This window comes from Mobula hypostoma, chromosome 1 (genome assembly GCF_963921235.1).
Source record: "Mobula hypostoma chromosome 1, sMobHyp1.1, whole genome shotgun sequence".
In the NCBI taxonomy this organism is placed as follows: Eukaryota; Metazoa; Chordata; class Chondrichthyes; order Myliobatiformes; family Myliobatidae; genus Mobula; species Mobula hypostoma.
Genome location: NC_086097.1, coordinates 138,563,281 through 138,582,883, shown reverse-complemented (window position 1 = coordinate 138,582,883; position 19,603 = coordinate 138,563,281). Strand labels below are relative to the sequence as shown.

At 42.0% G+C, this 19,603-nt stretch overlaps 1 protein-coding gene across 1 annotated transcript in view; it reads right to left on the bottom strand.

The window, feature by feature from the left end:
- Positions 1 to 19,603, bottom strand: part of LOC134350924 (eukaryotic translation initiation factor 3 subunit E-A) — a 211,554-nt gene that overhangs the window by 88,356 nt on the left and 103,595 nt on the right. Inside the window, exon 8 of the mRNA XM_063056770.1 lies at positions 18,299 to 18,425. Within this exon, the coding sequence (XP_062912840.1) occupies positions 18,299 to 18,425 (127 nt within the window). The remainder of the gene's footprint in view (positions 1 to 18,298; positions 18,426 to 19,603) is intronic.

Sequence of the window (19,603 nt, the reverse complement as noted above, 5' to 3'; positions counted from 1 at the left end):
ATCTCTCCAGAATTTCTCCAAGCTAGGACAAGCCCAGTACATATGAATAAGGGAAATATACTACTGAACGTAGGCACCTATTTAATTTATTAATCTGTAACAGTACAGACATTGAGCAGAGTTTAAATTGTCAAACACTGCAAAAAAATTTTAGCCAGTTGTTGTCTGAAGGGAACCTGCAGTGTTATCACTAAAATTCCAGAACAAGCAGCGTAGATTGTGCTATCAATTACTTTTACTCACTTAGCTATTCACAGTAACAGAAATTTTGACCAGGGGTGCCCAAACTTTTGCATGCCACTGTACATTTTAGTTGTCCCATATGCTCCAAGTAGTCAGAGTTTACACTAGTGAAATTATTCACCTTTGTCAACTGCATTTTCCAGACACATCTAGACCACCAGGAATCACTGTAACATGCTTCATTCAGGAGTCCAAGGAACAGGCTAACTGACCATGTTGGATGAAGTGTGTTTGGATAAAAAGACTTCCTTAGGGCTATCCCAGGTATAGAAGAAAAAGAAAACAGTTCTTATCAATCCATCAAATTGGTCTAACATGAATACTTATTTTCATGAAATGAATTATTACTATCTCACATCAATGAGTGATAGCAACTAAAATCAAGGTTTACGAGATCATAAGACATAGGAGCAGAATTAGATAAATTGGCCCTTCAAGTTTGTTCTGCCATTCCATCATGGCTGATTTATTATCCCCCTTGACTCCATTCTACTGTCTTCTCCCCAGAACCTCTGACACCCTCAAGAAACTTTCAACCCCTGCTTTAAATACATCCAATGACTTGGCCTCCATAGCTATCCGTGGCAATGAACTCCACAGATTCACACCCTCTGGCTAAAGAAATTCCTCCTCATCTCTGTTCTAAAGGGACATACTTGCATTCTGAGGCCATGCCCTCTAGTTCTTGATTCATATAGGAAATACCCTCTCCACATCCACTCTATCTAGGCCTTTCAACATTTGATAGAATATTGTCCCCTTTCTTTTGCCACTAAAAAGTAGGAGAATTTGCAAGTCCTGAAGCAGAAGCATACTAAAGGAGGATGGACGGCAGTTAGCTGAAACATAACTGAAAATACAAATTTAAATCTGGAGAGCTCAGAGTTATGTGCCAGATCATAATTGGCAAAAAAGTCAGGTGGGCCGAGTAACACTCTTCGATGTTTAATAAGCCCCGAAGGATTAGATTTCCATCAATACTCACTGCAGAAAATGAGATCATGGTTCGCATTTTACATTGCAATAAGTCAGATGATTGTTGAGCACTGTACTTTCTAAGTGCACTTTAAAGATTAGAAAACTGCAAATTCCAACATGAGTATATGTCAGCAACAAAGATAATCAGCCATCCAGAAAACACCAATTTACCTCAATTTCTATACAGACTTGCAGCAAATTACATTATCAACATGCAATTTATCCTTTCGCTTTCCTTTAGACTAAAAATTGACAAGGGCAATGCAACAGATGAAAATTACACTGCCAGAATAATGCAATGAGGCCCAGTGTGTAGGAAGGTGCAAAATGCAAGCTCAATGCCATCCACCATCATGTCATTTGATTTGCACCACATCCACTACCCTGAACATCAGTTTCCTTCACCACCCATCACTTCAGTATATACTATTTGTAAAATGCAGTTACAATTTATCCTGTAACTCACTCTCAAAAACACAATTTCTATCATGAGAGGAGGCAAGTGCTTAACATGAATGGAATCAGAACCAGGTTTATGATAACTGATATATGTCATGAAATGTATTTGCGGCAGCAGTACAGTGCAATACATAATATACCATAAATAACAAAAAGATATATGTAAAGAAAAGTAAGTAGTGCAAAAAGAGAGCAAAAATAGTGAGTTAGTATGTGCCTTCAGGCTCCTGTACTTCCAACCCTGAAGTTAGTAACGAAAAGAGGACATGTCCTGAGTGGTGGGGATCCTTCTAGATGGATGCTACCTTTCTGAGGCATTGCCTTTTGAAATTGTCCTTGATACTGGGGAGGCTGGTGCCAATGATGGAGCTAGTTGAATTTACAATGTTTTGCAACTTTTTCCTGTCCTGTGCAGTGGCCCCTCCATACCAGTCAGAATATTCTCCATGGTACCACAGTAGAAATTTGCTGAAGATGTAGGTGACATACCAAGTCTCCTGAAACTTCTATTGAAATATAGCTGCTGGCATGCCTTCTTTGTAATATGTGGAAGCACTGCCATCCACATATTCACACAATACTAGACACTATCATGACCCTGGAGTTGCATCACCATTCCTTCCCTGTTGTGCTTCTAAAGCCTGGAACTTCTTCCACAACTATACAGGGGTGGGGGGGGGGGGAGGCAGGGGAGAAGGCGGAGGAGAAGGACCTTAGTTTAAGGTGGCAGTTGACAACCACCTTCTCAAGGCCAACCAGAGTTTGCCTTGCCAAGTAATGTCCACATCCTGAAAAAAATGAAGAAAATGTAATTCTTGTCCAAGAATATTGACCAATTGAAGCAGAGATGCACAATGGCTTTCAGAACCATGCAGTCTGAAGTTTCAGTGTCTTGGAATGGATGGTAAAAACTGACTGGGCATGGGGCACTCAGACACTCCACCAATAAAATTTAGTTCAATGTTATGCAGTGGATTTGCCCAGTGACACCACTGTAACTTATCAGAATCAGGTTTATTGTCACCGGCATGTGACGTGAAATTTGTTAACTTAGCAGCAGCAGCTCAACGTAATACATAATATAGAAGGAAAAAAAGACAAAATAATAATAATAAGTAAAGCAATGCAAGAAAACTAAGATACAAGACTAACACATTCAAATGTGGCATTGTTGCTGGAGTCTAACAAGAGAAGCAACTCTGGAGAGCGGTATTGCAGAGGACCGATTCTGAACTCATGGGTACAGAGAGTAATACAAAACACAGCAGCTGCGATTTCTCTCTTGGTCGACTTATACCTCTTACATAAAATGGCCAATGCAAGATGTCTAGCTTTCCTATAAAATATTCATACATTTTAATGAAATCTATGTGATTAAAACACCAGTCTTTCAAAGAAATGTACACAATATATAAACATTAAAAGGGCAACGAAGGTTACAGACATTGTTATCATAAAACTGCTTGTATACTTGCATTAACATTCTGCATGCCAATCCCAAGTCATCCAAGTCTAATATTTTAATAACAGGAGACTTAAACCAAGTACTAAGCTGGTAAAAACAATGTGAGGTTAGTCAATAAACAGCCGAGAAACACTGCATTAGATGAACTTGAAGGACAGAAGTGTAATGTTACAGGGGATCAGCACTATAACGCAAGTGATGTAATGAGGACACATTATTTCTTGTAATATTACCCAAACAATTTAATACTTCAGTTGCTGCAGAACAGATTGACTAACACAGACAGTATTGTTTTCTAACCCCCTTCACCATATCTGATACACAATCTACATATAAAACTTGATTGTCACATAATGAGGCAATGTCACCAAGATTCAAAGCCACATTTTAAAATGAATTGAAAGTTTGAGCTGTGGATGTGGGATCATTAATATAATCTGCAAAGTGATGTCAGTTTCTTCCTCTTCTATAATTTTTGTCTGATAACTAAACACTTGATGTCTCCGAATCAGAATAATGTGCTATCCTCAATTTTTTTCTTAAGGTTGAATAACAAAGTATAAATCAAAAGATGAACCAAGTGCTCCGTTCAATTAGACAAACTTCTCTACACTACACTTACGCAAACAGCTGGCAATTCCAATACATTGCCCTCTTGCTGTCCTCCTGACGACTCTTCCACACTATTAAACTTCAGCTTGCTCAAAACTCGTTATTATATTCCACTCATTCATGTGACCTCAGCTGGCTCTTGATCTAACAACATCCACACTTTTCAATCCTTGTCCCCGAGATTAAAAACCTCAGTGATTCAGCTCTTCCCCCTCTCCTCGAATCCTCAGATCATTGCACCTCTATAACTTGGGCTCATTACAGGTTCCTTATTTCTTCAAAATTCCACTGACAGCTGTGCTACAATCAGCAAAGACTCCACTCTCTGACTAACCTCCCCATCTTATTTCAAAATTTAAAGATACAAATAAGATAACAATTAGCTTTATTTGTCACATGTACATAGAAACATACAGTGAAATAATGTCATTTGTGTCAACGAAGTCTGAATATGTGCTGGAAGCAGCCCACAAATGTTGCCATGCTTCCAGCAGCAACATGGTATGCCCAGAACTTACTAACCTTTAACCCATATGTCTTTGGAATGTAGGAGGAAACCAGAGCGCCACGGGAAACCCACGCAGTCATGGTGAGAATATACAAACTCTTTACAAACAGTGGCAGAAGTTGAACCCCTACACCATGGTAATTCCCACTGTAATTCCTACTTCTAAGACCAACCTTTGCTCATATGTCCCATCTAGCGAAGTGTCTGTGTGTGACTGCACTGCACAACATGCAATGTTATTCCATGATATGTCTAGATTTGCAGAACTGCAGGTGGTTACAGTGATTTAAATTGTACAAGCTGAGTGAGGAAGTAGCAAATGGTATCCATCTGGGGTTTAGCAACAGATGGACTGAGCGCAGGAGCCTTGTTCTTGGATGGTAACGAAAGGGCTCTGCCATTATGCCTTCTGTATCACAGTAAGTTTGCAAATTTCACCAAGCGCCACACAGGAAAGGAGTGTATATCAATGACAAAAAACAGTAGCTTTGATTTTCTCAATATTGGATGTTTAGTATGTGAGATATCTCAGTAAACGCAGAAAGGAATCACAGTCTGAAAATTCACATGAACAAGCAAAACCTATGCACTTGAACTTGAAAAGCAACACCCATGTGATTTTGGTCCCAGATTGAAACCAACAATTGCAGTTTCCCAACTCAACCCATTGATGAGCTTCTCTCCAGCAGGAAGCTTGAAGATGGCATTAAATACTGCAGAGGCCTACAGAAATGACTTGGTTTTACTTGCCACTCCACCAGCTCCTCCCACGATAGGTGCGGTGGATCAATTTCTAAGGATCAAAGCTTCCATGCCATTTTACATGATGGTGATAAATTCTGGTGGGCACCTAAGACCTGAAAAGAATCCTTCATAATTTGATTAATGGCAAAGGCTTCTGTGGGGAAAAGGTCAGGTATATGTCATGATTGATCTAGTCTCTGCACTTATCTTGTACCTGTCATGCGGTGAAAATTCTATATGACCTTGGGAAGAGTCCTTAGCTCCTGAAAGTTAGTTGAGGATAATCCCTGTAATGACTTTCCTCATGGCAGACAGCAAACAGACTACTCGTGAATTAAATAATCAAACTTTCATTCTTTCATGTTCAGTGTGCCATTGTGATCCTCTAGCATGTTCTTTCTTCTATGTGGGAGATGAGAAAAGATCATGAACTCATGCCAGAAGCACTTCTGTGCCATGTTTTAGAATTTCAGCAAGGATTTTGTCTGCTCCTGTGTTTCACAACTAATGCATGTCCTTTTCTACATCTTGCCGAGCTGGCACAGTAACAGCTGAGATGGAAAGAGTGCCAGGAGATGAAGTCAAGGATACATGCACCACGTCTTGGTTGAGGAGATCTTAGTGCATGCTCCATCAAGCATACATTTGGCTCATCATAATTCTTTAGAAGCTTTTCTCCATTCCTGGCTCTCAACAGGATGGGATATTTAGGCTATAGATGGAGATGACGACACTGATTTTGTGGTTTTCAGTAAATGCTTACCTCTTGGTGATTTATCCACCTACTATGTGTTCTTGAAAACATTCATTCAATATTCTTATATTTAGAAAAAGTCAAAGAATATGAGTATAAGAGTTGATTAGTTTATTTTGATATGCAAAGTCCGTCTGTTCCCCAGTATTACCCAGAGTTTTCCATTATAAGGAATTGAAAAAAATACCAGAAGTGTATCTACATCACCTCCTGAAGGTGCGAAATGAAGTTAGATGTAAATTTTATTATCAAGCGTATATGTCATCATATACAACTGAGATTCATTTTATTGCAAGTAATCACAATAAATATAAGAAACATAATAGAAACAATGAAAGACTACAACCAACAGAGTCGACAACAACCAATGTGCAAAAAATACAAACTGTGCGGGTACAAAAAGAGAGAAAACATGAGTAAATAAATAAGCAACAAATATCGAGAACCTGAGATGAAGAGTCCTTGCAAATGACTGCAGTTCAGTGGGGACAGTTCGGTGATGAAACAAATGAAGTTGAGTGAAGTTAAAGAGCCTGATGGTTGAGGGGTAATCGCTGTTCCTGAACCTGGGAATGTAGGTCCTAAGCCTCCTGGATCTTCTTCCTCATGGCAGCAGCAAGAAGCCAGCATAGCCTGGATGGTGGAGGTGCTTCATGATGGATGCTGCTTTCCTATAAAAGCACTCTGTGTAGATGAGTTCAGTGGTGGGGAGGCCTTTATCCATGATGCACTGGGCCATATCAACTACTTTTTGTAGGCTTTTCCATACAAGGGCATTGGTGTTTCTATACCAGTCCACGATGCAGCCAGTCAATATACTCTCCACCACACATCTATAGCAGTTTGCCAAAGTCTTAGATGACATGCCAAATCTTCACAAACTTCTAAGTTTGCTGCTGTGCCTTCTTTATAATGGCACTTACATGCTGGACCCAGGACAAATTCTCTGAAATTATACCACCAAGGAATTTAAGCAACTGGAATTAAAATCATTCCCTGTAGTAATTTTAAGTTGGAATTAGTGAGGCCAAAATATCTGGAAGAAAAAAAATATTTTGCTCTCGATGCGTGATCACAAAATTAACAGAATTGAGAGCTGCATAGATAGTACATTGGTGGAATATGCTGCTTCCCTGACTGTGGCATGTTTTGTTGCTGCACACCATCTTCAATAGGTTTTGGGCTTGGGTATATCTTCACAAAGTTAACTTCTTGATTTGTTTGTTTGAATCTAAAGACTCAGTTAAATGTCCAGACTCTTCCTTTGTCAAGCAGTTTAAGAACCACGTATCATAACAACATTCAGCCTTTCGGGATATATTTTAGTTTGTTATTATTCTGTGTAGTTAACAGAGTGTTTAGTCTGTATAAAAAAAATCTAGCAAATAGTTTTAACTAATAACATTTCTATATTTGTGTTACCTTTTAACCTTACAAGAATTATTACAACGCCTAACAGTCACGCAGTCAGATAAGATTGCATCACAGAATTTTGTTATAGGTATTATACACATACGTTTCCATTATAAGCCATCTCACTGAGAGAAGACAAAAACAATTAAGTCCTACATCAATTTTTTTGTCACAAATATAGCTCAAAACACTGAGAAAGGAGAATTTTCAAACACATGAAATGATCTTCGAGAGACATCCTTGAAAAAGATCAAAAGCTAACTTAAGCCAGCGAAGCAAACATTACTGATAAGCAACGGAAGGTGAATCAGGTGGGTAGGTTGAGATGCTTCAGGGCAATTCCATTAAATCTTGAGTAGAAACGACAATTATACAAATTATAACTAGCAGTAAGGTAATAAACGCTGGAAAAAAAAAATAGGGGTCCTAGTGGACTAGAATGCTGAATGAGAGGTTTCTGCATTTATAACTGTTCCTATTCCATGCTATTAGGAGCTGCCCAAAGCTTCACAAATATCGAGAATGTCAAAATACGACTAAAGTAATGAATTTCCCACTTGGCACACTTGGAAGGATTTCCTTCAGGTTTTACTTTTCCTTTCATGACAGTAGATTCTTTTTCATTAGAAATGCAACTTGGATTCTCTTTTTTTTAAACAAATGAAAACCAAAATCTTCCAGTATGTCTACAAAGATGACAGCAAACAATATTCATGATGTATCTTCACCTATTTTGAGATGCCAATGTGGCTTTGAAGTATAATTCTCAGCACGGCATCTTGGTGGGACAAAAAAAATTGAATTCCAAACTATGCACTTTGTTCTTTGTTCCAAGCACTTCAAGCAGACATACACAAGGAGGAATGCAACAACAATTTTTTCATCAAGCCTTCAGGTTACATTTGCTGCATTTTAATCTTATTACATAGTGTAAGTATGTACATTATTTCCTTACTATTCAGCCTGCTGCAGAAAATAAACAGCATTCATTTCCTCAAACAGTTCCAATTCTGTACAACATAAATGTGTACATTTATTGTTTCCAAAAAGCACTGTTCTATACAAGACTCCCAAAATATCCTCAAGATTCATAATCCTTCCACCCTTGCCCTACACTTTGATTGATATGTTGCTACAAGGACAGGACTGACAATGGACTCTCCACAGTTCCAATGATTTCAACATCTGTATGTCCCTCTTTCTTTACTGACCACTAGAAACAGCATATTCAACAACCTAGACCATTCAGACCAGCTCAGGTTCTTATCAAAACGTTTCTTATAAAATTCATCATGCACCACGTTTGACGTATGCAGAGACATTAAGGTACAAAATCCCTAGCTCCCTGAAAGTGCTAACACAAGGAGATATATGTTTGCCTGTATAGGCAGAAGCAATGAGTATGGGTACATCATGTTGCAGCCGTACAAAACATTGGTCAGGTTGCACTATGTGCAATTCCGGTCACCTCACAGAAAGAATATAGTGGAAACAGAAAGAACGGTGAAGAGATTCACTGGGTATTACCTGGAATAGTGGGCTGTAGATACAGGAGATACTGGATAGGAGAAGTTTATTCTCATTGGAATGCGTGAGGCTGAGGGATGAACACAAAGGCTTACAAAAATATAAGAGGCATAGATAGGACTGATAGCTATTCATAACAATTCTATAGTGGATGCGAGCTAATGACAGGCTTCAGAGCATTGGAGGCATATCAAGACAAGACACTCCTAGTCTTTTTATCCAGCAGTTAGAAATATCATACTCTTATGAGTATCAATGTCAAAGATACTCAGTTGCCGCTTTATTAGGTACACCAGCTCGTTAATGCAAATACCTAATCAGCCAATCATTTAACAGCAACTGAAAGTACAAAAGCATACAGATATTCGGCACGGACTAGAAGGGCCAAGATGGCCTGTCTCCGTGCTGTAATTGTTATATGGTTATATGGTCAAGAGGTTCAGTTGTTGCTTAGACCAAACATCAGAATGGGAAAGAAATGTGATCTGAGTGACTGTGACCATGGAATGATTATTGATGCCTTTGATGTTTGTACAGCAATGGTCAAGGGCGGGTGGATACTTGGTAAACAGGAGAAATGCTGGCAGTAATTTGGTGTCACTCTCTTGAAATTTGCCTGATTGAAGTTACCAGCAATGATGAAAAGGGCCTCAGGGTATTCTGTTTCAAGGCTGTTGACCACAGAGTATAGTTCATTAGTGCAGGTTTCATGTCCACCTGAAATGAGATGTAGACTGCCTTCAGGACAGTGAATTAAAATTCCCGTGGCGAGTAGAATAAGTGACATTTTATTGTTGGATTATGTCACGGTAGCAGAGGGGCTAGCACCTTACAGTGCCAGTGATCAGAGTTCAAATCCTACTACTGCCTGTAAGAAGTTTGTAAGTTCTCCCTGTGACTACATAGGTTTCCTCAGGTGTTCCAGTTTCCTCCCACATTAAAATAACGTATGGGTGAGTAAGTTGTGGGCAAGCTATGTTAACACCAGAAGCACAGTGACACTTGCGAGCTGCCCGCAATGCATCCTCAGACTCTGTTGATCATTAATATAAATGACACATTTAATTGTATGCTTCAATGAAAATGTGGTAAATAAAGCTAATCTTTAATCTATAGATATTCCAAGATGGTTGATCAGGAACTCACCAGGATTGACATATACAAACATGAGAAAGAACTGATCAGGAAGCAGACCCTTCTATCTCTAACTTTGCCTGAGGATGTTGTATGATGCATCCTGTGAATATATTAGCCCTCAAGTTGTTTGGAACAGTCAGGTGAAGTAGGTGTACACTACGTTTCAGTGAAACATAGCGCACAGCAGTACCTCAATTCTCTTTGATAGGCCAGCCCTGCTCTTACTCAATCAACTTTGTTCTCAACAGCCTGTACATTAGTTGATAATGTGCTGGCGAGCAGGGACTTGAACATGCACTGTTTCAGTCTCACCTGCAGCCCAGCTCTCTTACCATGCCTCTGAGGTAAATGGCTGCGACAGATTGATCCTGAGGCTCCTGAAGTGGAGATACTTGGACTGGGAAGTAAGTGACTGCTTAAAGACAGACCTGGAAGACTTGGAGTGCATTCATCTGGACTGAATCAGGAAAACCTGAAGGTGGATCCAGTTGTATATAGTAAATAATAAGACATTAGGAATGTTGATGAATAAGGATCTTGGAGTTTAATTTCATAATTCCATGAAAACAACTAGATAGGGTGGTGAAGATAGACAATATGGCATGCCTGCCTTCAGAGGATGGGGCGTAGCATACAAGAGTTCTTATCTTAGTTAGGTCACATTTGGAATTCTGTTTGCAGTTCTGATCCCCAAAAACAAGAAGGCATGGGTTTAAGGTGAGAGGAAGTTGTTTTAAATGACATTTGAAGGAAAAATGTTGTTTCCACAATGTGGCCGATATTTGGAATGCACTCTCAAGAGGCGGTGCTGGAATCACATCATTACATTTAAGAAGCACTTCAGCAGACACCACTTGGAGGACAGGTTTCCCCCGCCATCCGAAGGTAGAGCGTTCCTATGAAACGGTTCGTAAGCCGAAATGTCATAAAGCGAAGAAGCAATTACCATTTATTTATATGGGAAAATTTTGTGAGCGTTCGCAGACCCAAAAATAACCTCCCAAATCATGCCGAATAACACATAAAACCTAAAATACCAGTAACATATAGTAAAAGCAGGAATGATATAATAAATATACAGCTTATATAAAGTAGAAATACTTTTCCACAATCATTACTGCACTGTTCTCTGTAGCGAAAATCTCACGCAAGCGCCGTCGGCAGAAACTCTCACGCAAGCGCTGTTGGCAAAAACACGGCGCAACCGCTCTCCAGTAACCTTTAAGCTATGAAGCTGCCAAATCATACCAAATAACACGTAAAAATACACAGCCGATATAAAATAGAAATAATGTATGTACAGTGTAGTATCACTTACTGGAATTGGGAAGACAGCGCAGAGCACATTGATGATGGTGTGTTAGACTGAGTCGTCGCAGGCTGGGGTGGTGCAGTGGCCCCTACCCTCTAGGCTGCCGACCGATACATTGCTGCGAAACATGCAGGGGTCCAGCGGTAGCTGGGAGACACACAGCACATCTTTAAGAAAAAAGCCGAAATAAACATGCTAATTAATTAGGTGCCGCCTGGCACGTAATTGTTGGCCCAGATCAGTGCCGATTTCCGACTGCGTCGTCTATGCATTCTCCGTGAATCGGTACAGTATTTGTCCGTGGCCTGGGTGTTGGGGTGGTGGGACACTGGGGTGTCATCTCGTCGTCTGTTTCCATTAGAGCAGGCAGCTCATCTTCTCCTATGACTGCTCACCTCGATGTCGAAGGTCGAGGTTCGTCGTCTGCTGTGGCTGATGTGGAAGGCTTGCTTGACTGCTGAACCTTGCACATTTTTCTATCATACAGTTCCTTGTAAGCACTCAAACCACCTTGCAAATATCCCCTAAACCGACGTACCCTTTCAAAATTAAAGTCGAACTTTATCATTGCAGTGAAAATCTCACGCAGTTGCTTCACTTTCGCTACAGCATTCGGTTTCGATTGTTATCCTTTCCTCTTCCAATTGCATCAGCTCTTCATCTATCAGTTCTTGGTCAAGGGATGTCAAAACCTCTTCAACATCATCTGTCAGCTTCCACAAGCCAAACTCATTTAGTCCTTACTTCGTTCACCACGATTGAAACGCTTAATTATGTATAGTTCTACGCTAAGTGTAACACCCTTACGAGCTCTTTTAGGCTTTCCCGACACCAAAGAACTCATCTTGCAAACGGCTGCTCACAGGCACGTATTTAAGCAATGCCGGTGAGAATGCAGTTTCGAATCCGGGGGAGAGCGGCTGCTCGGGCACGCGCGCTGCCTTTTATCGCGCGCTGATTTTTTTCGCCTGAATTTTTTATCGTGCTGCCTTTTTTTTCGTAACAGTGAGGTTTCGTAAAGCAAACATTCGAAAAGCGGGGGACACCTGTACTGTGGTCAATTCTGGTCGCCTCACTACAGGAAGGACGTGGAAACCATAGAAGGAGTGCAGAGGAGATTTACAAGTGTAAGGGGGTTTCATCTTTTATGTTACTGTGTAGGCTAATTAAAATGGCTTCTTTGTTATGTTATACTAAGGAATGTTTCTTTGTTATGTTAAATGCTGAGAAAGCCCTTCCTGCTAGCAGTTTGTTTTGTATTATCTAATGATATGAGGATGAATGAACCAATTGGGATAGTTGTTATGTTTTTGGTGTATTTGAAGATACTGTATGCGTGGGGTTTTGGGGCAGAAGGCAGGAGAGAGAGACAGAGAATGGACCAGGTGCTGTGAGTCCGCTAACGGGGTTGGACCCCGAGCGGGGCGTTCGGCGAGGAGGGGAGACGGAGACAGACTCGTGTGGAGCGCCTGGTCGACCACCGTGTTGGTCCCAGGCAGCCGGTCGAAGCGGTCCGAGGGGTCGCAGGGTGAAGTAGAAGGGTCCTGAGCGCCAACTTTTTTGTGCACGAAGAGATTGAACTTTGATAAGTGTGGCGCCTTTTATTTTCCTTTTATATTTTATTCTCTATTAATTATATAGTCCCAGTAATATCTATAAACTGTAAATCATTTACTTGTATCTGGTGTATTGTCTGTTATTTGGGCGGGGTGGGGTACATCACACAGCATCCACACAAACTATTACCCAGTTTGGCGGGGCCAAGGGCTGTTTCCCTAGACGACAGCAAGCCGAGCGACCCTGAGGCTGGCCAGGGGGGCTACATTGTGGGGGTTTTTGTCTGGGATTGGGTCTACTGGTATACTGTGTGGGTGCCCTGTTTAAATCTGTAATGTGTGTCTCTGTGGGTTATTTGCTGGTTATTGCTGCATGCGTGGTGGGTGAGGTCTTTGTTCGAATTCAGACTAGCATTGACGAGTTGGAGGTGGAACTCGGGGCTGTCTATGCTGTTGGGAGAGAGAGGAAAGAGTGGTCTGATTTGGAGGTAGTGTGTGCGAATAAATGTTCTAGCTCTGGCAGGCTCTGCCTGGCGTTTGGGATAGTGTCCACCCCAAGAGGGGTGGAGGCGTGCAAGGTGTGGGCGCAGCGATCTCTCAGTTGTTAGATGAGTGGCAGTGCTCGGTTGAGGGAGAGCGACAGGGAGTGGTTGAAATTTTGAGTAGGCGGGCTGGTGACGATGTTAGAGCTGTCAGGTTCACTTACACCATAGTGACAGCTGTCAGTTATTTGAAAGAGGGGGGAAAGTTTTCAGTGCGTCTTCTCTAAGAGGGCAGCTAAATTGCTTGCAAGGCCGGGGGATCATTTCAGGGGGTCCTTCAGTTGTTCAGCTGATCAGAGAGGTGTCGGGAAACTTAGTGGAGGCCCAGTGGGGGAATGGCTTGGGGTCTCTGGGGAAGCACGTTCCTAGCAACGTACCAATGAACTTCCGCAAGGAAAAGACCCTATTCCTGAAGGTTTAGAGGGAAGCGATGCTAAAGCCATCCTCGACGCCACGGCGCAGGTCAAGTTGTTGTACAGTTCGTTTTACAACCGGTGTCTGAAGCATTTACCCTTGATAACCGCAAGGGCACTGGAGATTTTGGGTACCAGTGCCAGTAGTTATCCAGAGGACGATGATTGGTTAATGACTCTGGAGTTCATGGGGGCATTGTCTGGGCACCCAGCGTGTCGAGTTGCTTCTGAGGACGTGTGTAGCAGCCTTGAGCTGGTACTGAATTTAAGTGAGACCCAGCGGTGGTACGGCTTGGGGAAAGTAGCTGAGGGTGAGACCCTCTTAGTAGATGCTCCCAACTACCACGAGGGAGGGGAGTTGACCGCTGAAGACACCTCAGTGAGAGAGAGGTCATGGCAACTGGACCCTGGCGCCGGGGAAGATGGAGGCAGCGTGTGTGTGGATTATGTGACGTGATTTAATGTGCTAGATCTGAGGAGTGGATGTTGCCAGATCCCAAGGAGTGTGGCTGTCAAGCTGAAGATGGACGTTACTAGTTCCCTAGGATTCTTCCAATCCGAAAAGATGCCCAAGGGCATATCCAGAGCCCCTGCATCCTTCCCGCAAGGCATGAGAAAGAGCATGGGGGAAGTGAAGGTGTGTGGAGTTTTGGTCTATGTGGATGACCACCTAGAGCTTGGATTCGCCTGGGGGGACTATGAAGCCAGGCGAGTGGCTGAGCCCGGGCGACAGAAGCGAAGTGTCAAATGTGAAGAAGTGTCAAATGTGGAGGAGTTTTTGGCCGGAGGAGTTTGGTGCAGTGTGAGAAAAATGACCTGACATACCAGTTGAACTTCCTGGTGTTGGAACCGACGGTGGTGGACCTGGGGATGGAAATCCAGGTCGTCAATCTGAATGAGACACAGGGGAGAGAGGGGATTTGCACCGCTGAACTGAGTGCTCAGAAATGCCGGCCGGAGACTGAGTGCTGCACTTGTGGGACGACCATGCAGACTTGGAATTCACGCTCGTCAACGTGGAGATGGAACAACGGAATTCCGAGCCGACACTGCGGTCATGTACTGATGAATTAATCCAGCGAGAAGAAACAATGACTCACCTTTGAAGGGATCAGCAGAAACTCAAGACGTCGATTCAGAAAAGATTGGAAGACTTACAACTTGGGGAAGGAAGTGTTCTGACTAAGGCCAACAGAAAACTGAGAGCCCAGGGAGGGGAGTTTGACTACACTCCCGAGAAGGTTAAGAAATGGAGGACAGATCTCGGAAAAGGGAGGTGGACGCTTGAACGGAACCTGAAGATGACTATCGCGAGTTTAAATTAACCGGAAAAACTGAAAGTTGACCTGGAAGACGTCATCAAGGAGGGAAAACTGGAGGCTGAACATTCTTTAACTGCTGCTTTTCAGGTCAGGGTGGAAGAAGCTGGTGGGGTAACTGCGTCCCAGATTGAGATGGCCAAGAACTCCGAGTCCGACCTGCTGAGGCTGTGGCAAGAGTTGAAGGAGTCCCCGAAGAAGCTGACGTCTCGGCTGCAGGAGGCTGAAGGGGTAGCCTCAGCTAAATGTTTCAGTTTGGAGAAACTTAAACAGCGGCTACCGATCGAGGGAATGAGGAAGAATACGGATTCAAAGGATGATGTGCTGCACATGTGGTACATGCTGCCTTTCACTAACTTCCCCGTGATTGAGGAAGAGACCTTTGGCCCTTCTCCCACTGAGTCAGGTGTAGTGGGGAGGGCTAGCTGTGGACAGTCTGAGTTACGGTAGGATCAGGACGGAAAAGAAGCAGGGCCCCGGACACAGGACAGGGGGCTCCGAGCTGTAATGTGAGAGAGGAGTTGGCAAGCAGGCCTGAGGTATCCCTAGTAGTGTCTGAGCCCTTTGGGTTTAGGTGAGGGGGTACGGAGGTCTCGGAGGGTTAAGAAGCTCCCAGATAGGTTGGCCTATGTAGCGCCCATGGGACGGGCGTAAGGTCCACTGTTTGGGGAGCACTGTCACTGTGTGTATCTGTGTATGTGTGTGTTGTGTGTCTGCAGGACTGGTTGGCGAGTTATTTATAAGTCATGAGGACATGACTTTATTTGGTGGGGGGAGAGTGTAAGGGGGTTTCGTCTTTTATGTTACTGTGTAGGCTAATTAAAATGGCTTCTTTGTTATGTTATACTTTGGAATGCTTCTTTGTTATATTAAACACTGAGAAAGTCCTTCCCGCTAGCAGTTTGTTTTGTATTATCTATTGATATGAGGACGAATGAACCAATTGGGATAGTTGTTATGTTTTTGGTGTATTTGAAGATACTGTATGCGCGGGGTTTTGGGGCAGAAGGCGAGTGAGAGAGACAGAGAATAGACCAGGTGCTGTGAGTCCGCTAACGGGGTCGGACCCCAAGCGGGGCGTTCGGCGAGGAGGGGAGACGGAGACGGACTTGTGTGGAGCGTCTGGTCGACCACCATTGTTGGCCCCAGGTGGCTGGTCGAGGCGGTCCGAGGGGTTGCAGGGTGAAGAAGAAGGGTCCTGAACTCCAACTTTTTTGTGCACGAAGAGATTGAACTTTGATAAGTGTGGCACCTTTTATTTTCCTTTTATATTTTATTCTCTATTAATTATATAGTCCCAGTAATATCTATAAACTGTAAATCATTTACTTGTATCTGGTGTATTGTCTGTTATTTGGGCAGGGTGGGGTACATCACACAGCATCCACACAAACTATTACCCAGTTTGGTGGGGCCGAGGGCTATTTCCCTAGACGACAGCGAGCCGAGTGACCCTGAGGCTGGCCGGGGGGCTAAACAAGGATGTTGCCTGGATTGGGGAGCATGCCTTATGAGAACAGGTTGAGTGAACTCGGCCTTTTCTTCTTGGAGCGATGGAGGATGAGAGGTGACCTGATAGAGGTGTACAATATAATGAGAGACATTGATCATGCGGACAGTCAGAGGCTTTTTCCCAGGGCTGAAATGGCTAGTACAAGAGGGCATAGTTTTAAGCTGCTTGGAAGTAGGTGCAGAGGAGATGTCAGGGCTAAGTTTTTTTTACCCAGAGAGTGGTGAGTGTGTGTAATGGGCTGCTCGCGGCGGTGGAATCAGAAACAATAGGGTCTTTCAAGAGACTCCTGGATAGGTACACGGGCTTAGAAAAATAGAGGGCTATGGGTAAGCCTAGGTAGTTCTAAGGTAAAGACATGCTTTGTGGCCAAAGGGTCTGTATTATGCCATAGGTTTTATATGTTTCTATGACACTTAAATAGCCAAGACAAGAAAGGTCAAAGACCAAATAGGATTAGTGAAGATGGGCAAAAACGTTGGCATGAATGTGCAAGGTTGAAGGGCCCAGTTACATAGTATATGAAACTATGACTCTTGGAGCACCGAGTTTGAACAATGTTACTAATTACTTTGTACTATTCTGGTATTTTGTGCTCTTCACTATATTTACTCTTGTATTTATTAGTATCATATACACTGTTGATGTTTTCACCGCTAACTTTGATTCCCAAGATGTTTCTTAATTTTTGTAATATTGTTTCATCTTGGGAATCAAAGTTGGCAGTGAAAACATCAATAATTTCAGATATGCAGATGACACTGTGTTAATTGCAAGTACGGAGGAAGAACTACAAAACTTAATTGATATAATTGTTGAAGAAAGCGCAAAAATGGGTCTATCTATCAATTGTAAAAAGACAGAATGTATAGTGATATCCAAAAAAGAAGGAGAATCCTATCTGCAGGCTGAGAATAAACGGGGAAGACATAAAACAAGTACAGAACTTTTGCTACTTAGGAAGCTGGGTGACATCAGATGGCAGGTGCAACTTGGACATCAAAAGAAGAATAGGGATGGCAAAAGACACCTTCACGAGAATGAAGAGTATACTGACCAATACTAAACTAGGCATGACAACCTGCCTCAGAGTACTGAAATGTTACGTTTATCCAGTTATGTTATATGGCTCAGAATGCTGGACAATATCTAGTAACATGAGGAAACGAATTGTAGCAGCAGAGATGTGGTTTTTGAGGAGGATGCAAAGATTATCATGGACAAAATTAATATCTAACGAGGATGTCATGAACAGAGCAAACAGAAAAAGAGAAATAATGTATGTGATCACGAAAAGGCAACATAACTTCATTGGACATGTGATTAGGAAAGAGGAGTTAGAATGCATGGTAATTATGGGAAAGATTGAAGGGAAGAAAGCAAGAGGAAGACAAAGACAAATGATGATGGAGACAGCAGCCAGAGAACTGGAAATGAATACCAATGAATTGAACCACTTGACCCGAAACAGGAGTGTGTGGGCCATGGCAGTCAAAGCTCAAACTGGGCATGGCACCTGATGATCTGATGATGATGATGGTGATGATACACTGTTGACACTATGAACTTCAGACAAGTAAAGAATTTCATTGCACACGTTGATATATTTGACAATAAAACCGTCTGAATATGAACTCACTTGTGGAGTGTCAAGGGTCTAATAGAGCCAAGTTTGGATTTTTAAAGCCTGAAGAGTGCAGAGGATTGAAGGATGAGAGTAAAATGAGATGCTTCCTGATTTAGGGTACTGGGGGACAAAAAAAGGAGTTCCTTGAGAGAAATAACCAAATAGATATAAGCACTCACCTGCTGGATGACCTTTACTAAATCTTTCAGGACCTGCCTACGTTTTCGGACATCCTTGTTGGTGATCACAGCTGTGGTCAGGTAACGAAGAATGTGTGGACACATAGTCTGAATGGCATTTAGATATCTAGAGAATGAAAAGACAAAGACAGTCAGTTTATGAAGCTCTGCACTTCAAATACATAAACACATGGTGAGAAACAGATGTTTTTTGTCTGAAAATGGATGACAATGCCAACCACAACAGTTCCACAAGCCATAACCCATGTTCCATTCATTATAATATTTGTATCTGTTCATCGTCCACAAATAAAAACTGTACCAAAACTTGGGTTTCAGAAAGAAACTTCAAAAACAACCTCCTGGAGTGGTTGTTTCAGCCTCTTCTGTTTTGAGTGAGGGAGTGTACAGAAAATGGGAGCAGCAACAGTCCATGACAAAACCAAAAAAAGTGCTCTAAGAACTTAAATGCACAATCATGTCAATAAAGTGTTTAGCTCAACCACAAAATAAATTTACTTCAAATAGCACAAGCATGCTAATTTCCATATCACAGCTGCATTAAATGGGTCCAATTTCTTCCTGAAACTTACACTTCGCTGTCAGCAATCCAAGAATAATACTCCAGCTATTACCCTCTATTTCTCTGCCACTGAGTATTTTGAGTATTTCTTTGACATTGAGTGCTTTACAATCAGCAGCTTGGGAAGAAGCTGAGCCAATGAGCACCTATTATCAGAGATTTGTGGCACAACTCATGCTTGACAGTGATATTCATAACTGTGCAATATTTAGCATTTTGGGAGTAGTAGCGTGACTTTCCAATCACTTCAATAAGTTTTGTTGGAACTGTTAAAATTCAACCTTCAGCTATGAAATATGGTACCATGTAGTCAGGGTTACCAGAAATACTTAAATACAACACCTCCTATTTTAGATAGTGCCCATAAGGTTCTGATGCCAAGGATATCCCAAATAGTTTAATGTCTTATTATTAACTGACAGGATTTCAAAACTGGGATTGTTACACCTAAAAATATGCATCCTATCTTTTCATCATTTTTCAACAATCCCAACACTCACCAATTTTCCTCATAGTTACTGCATTCTTTCTAAACTCAAATTTCAAAGCAGGTGGGTTATCTGTGAAAGTAGCTTCTTCTTTCTGTACCAGAAATACACGATGAAGGGCCTCAAATTGGTGTGGCATCTAATTCATACAATGTTTTTGAAATATTCCTGCCTCAAAATGCTCACACTGGATATCCATCAAATGAATGTAATTATAACAAAAAAAAATCCAAT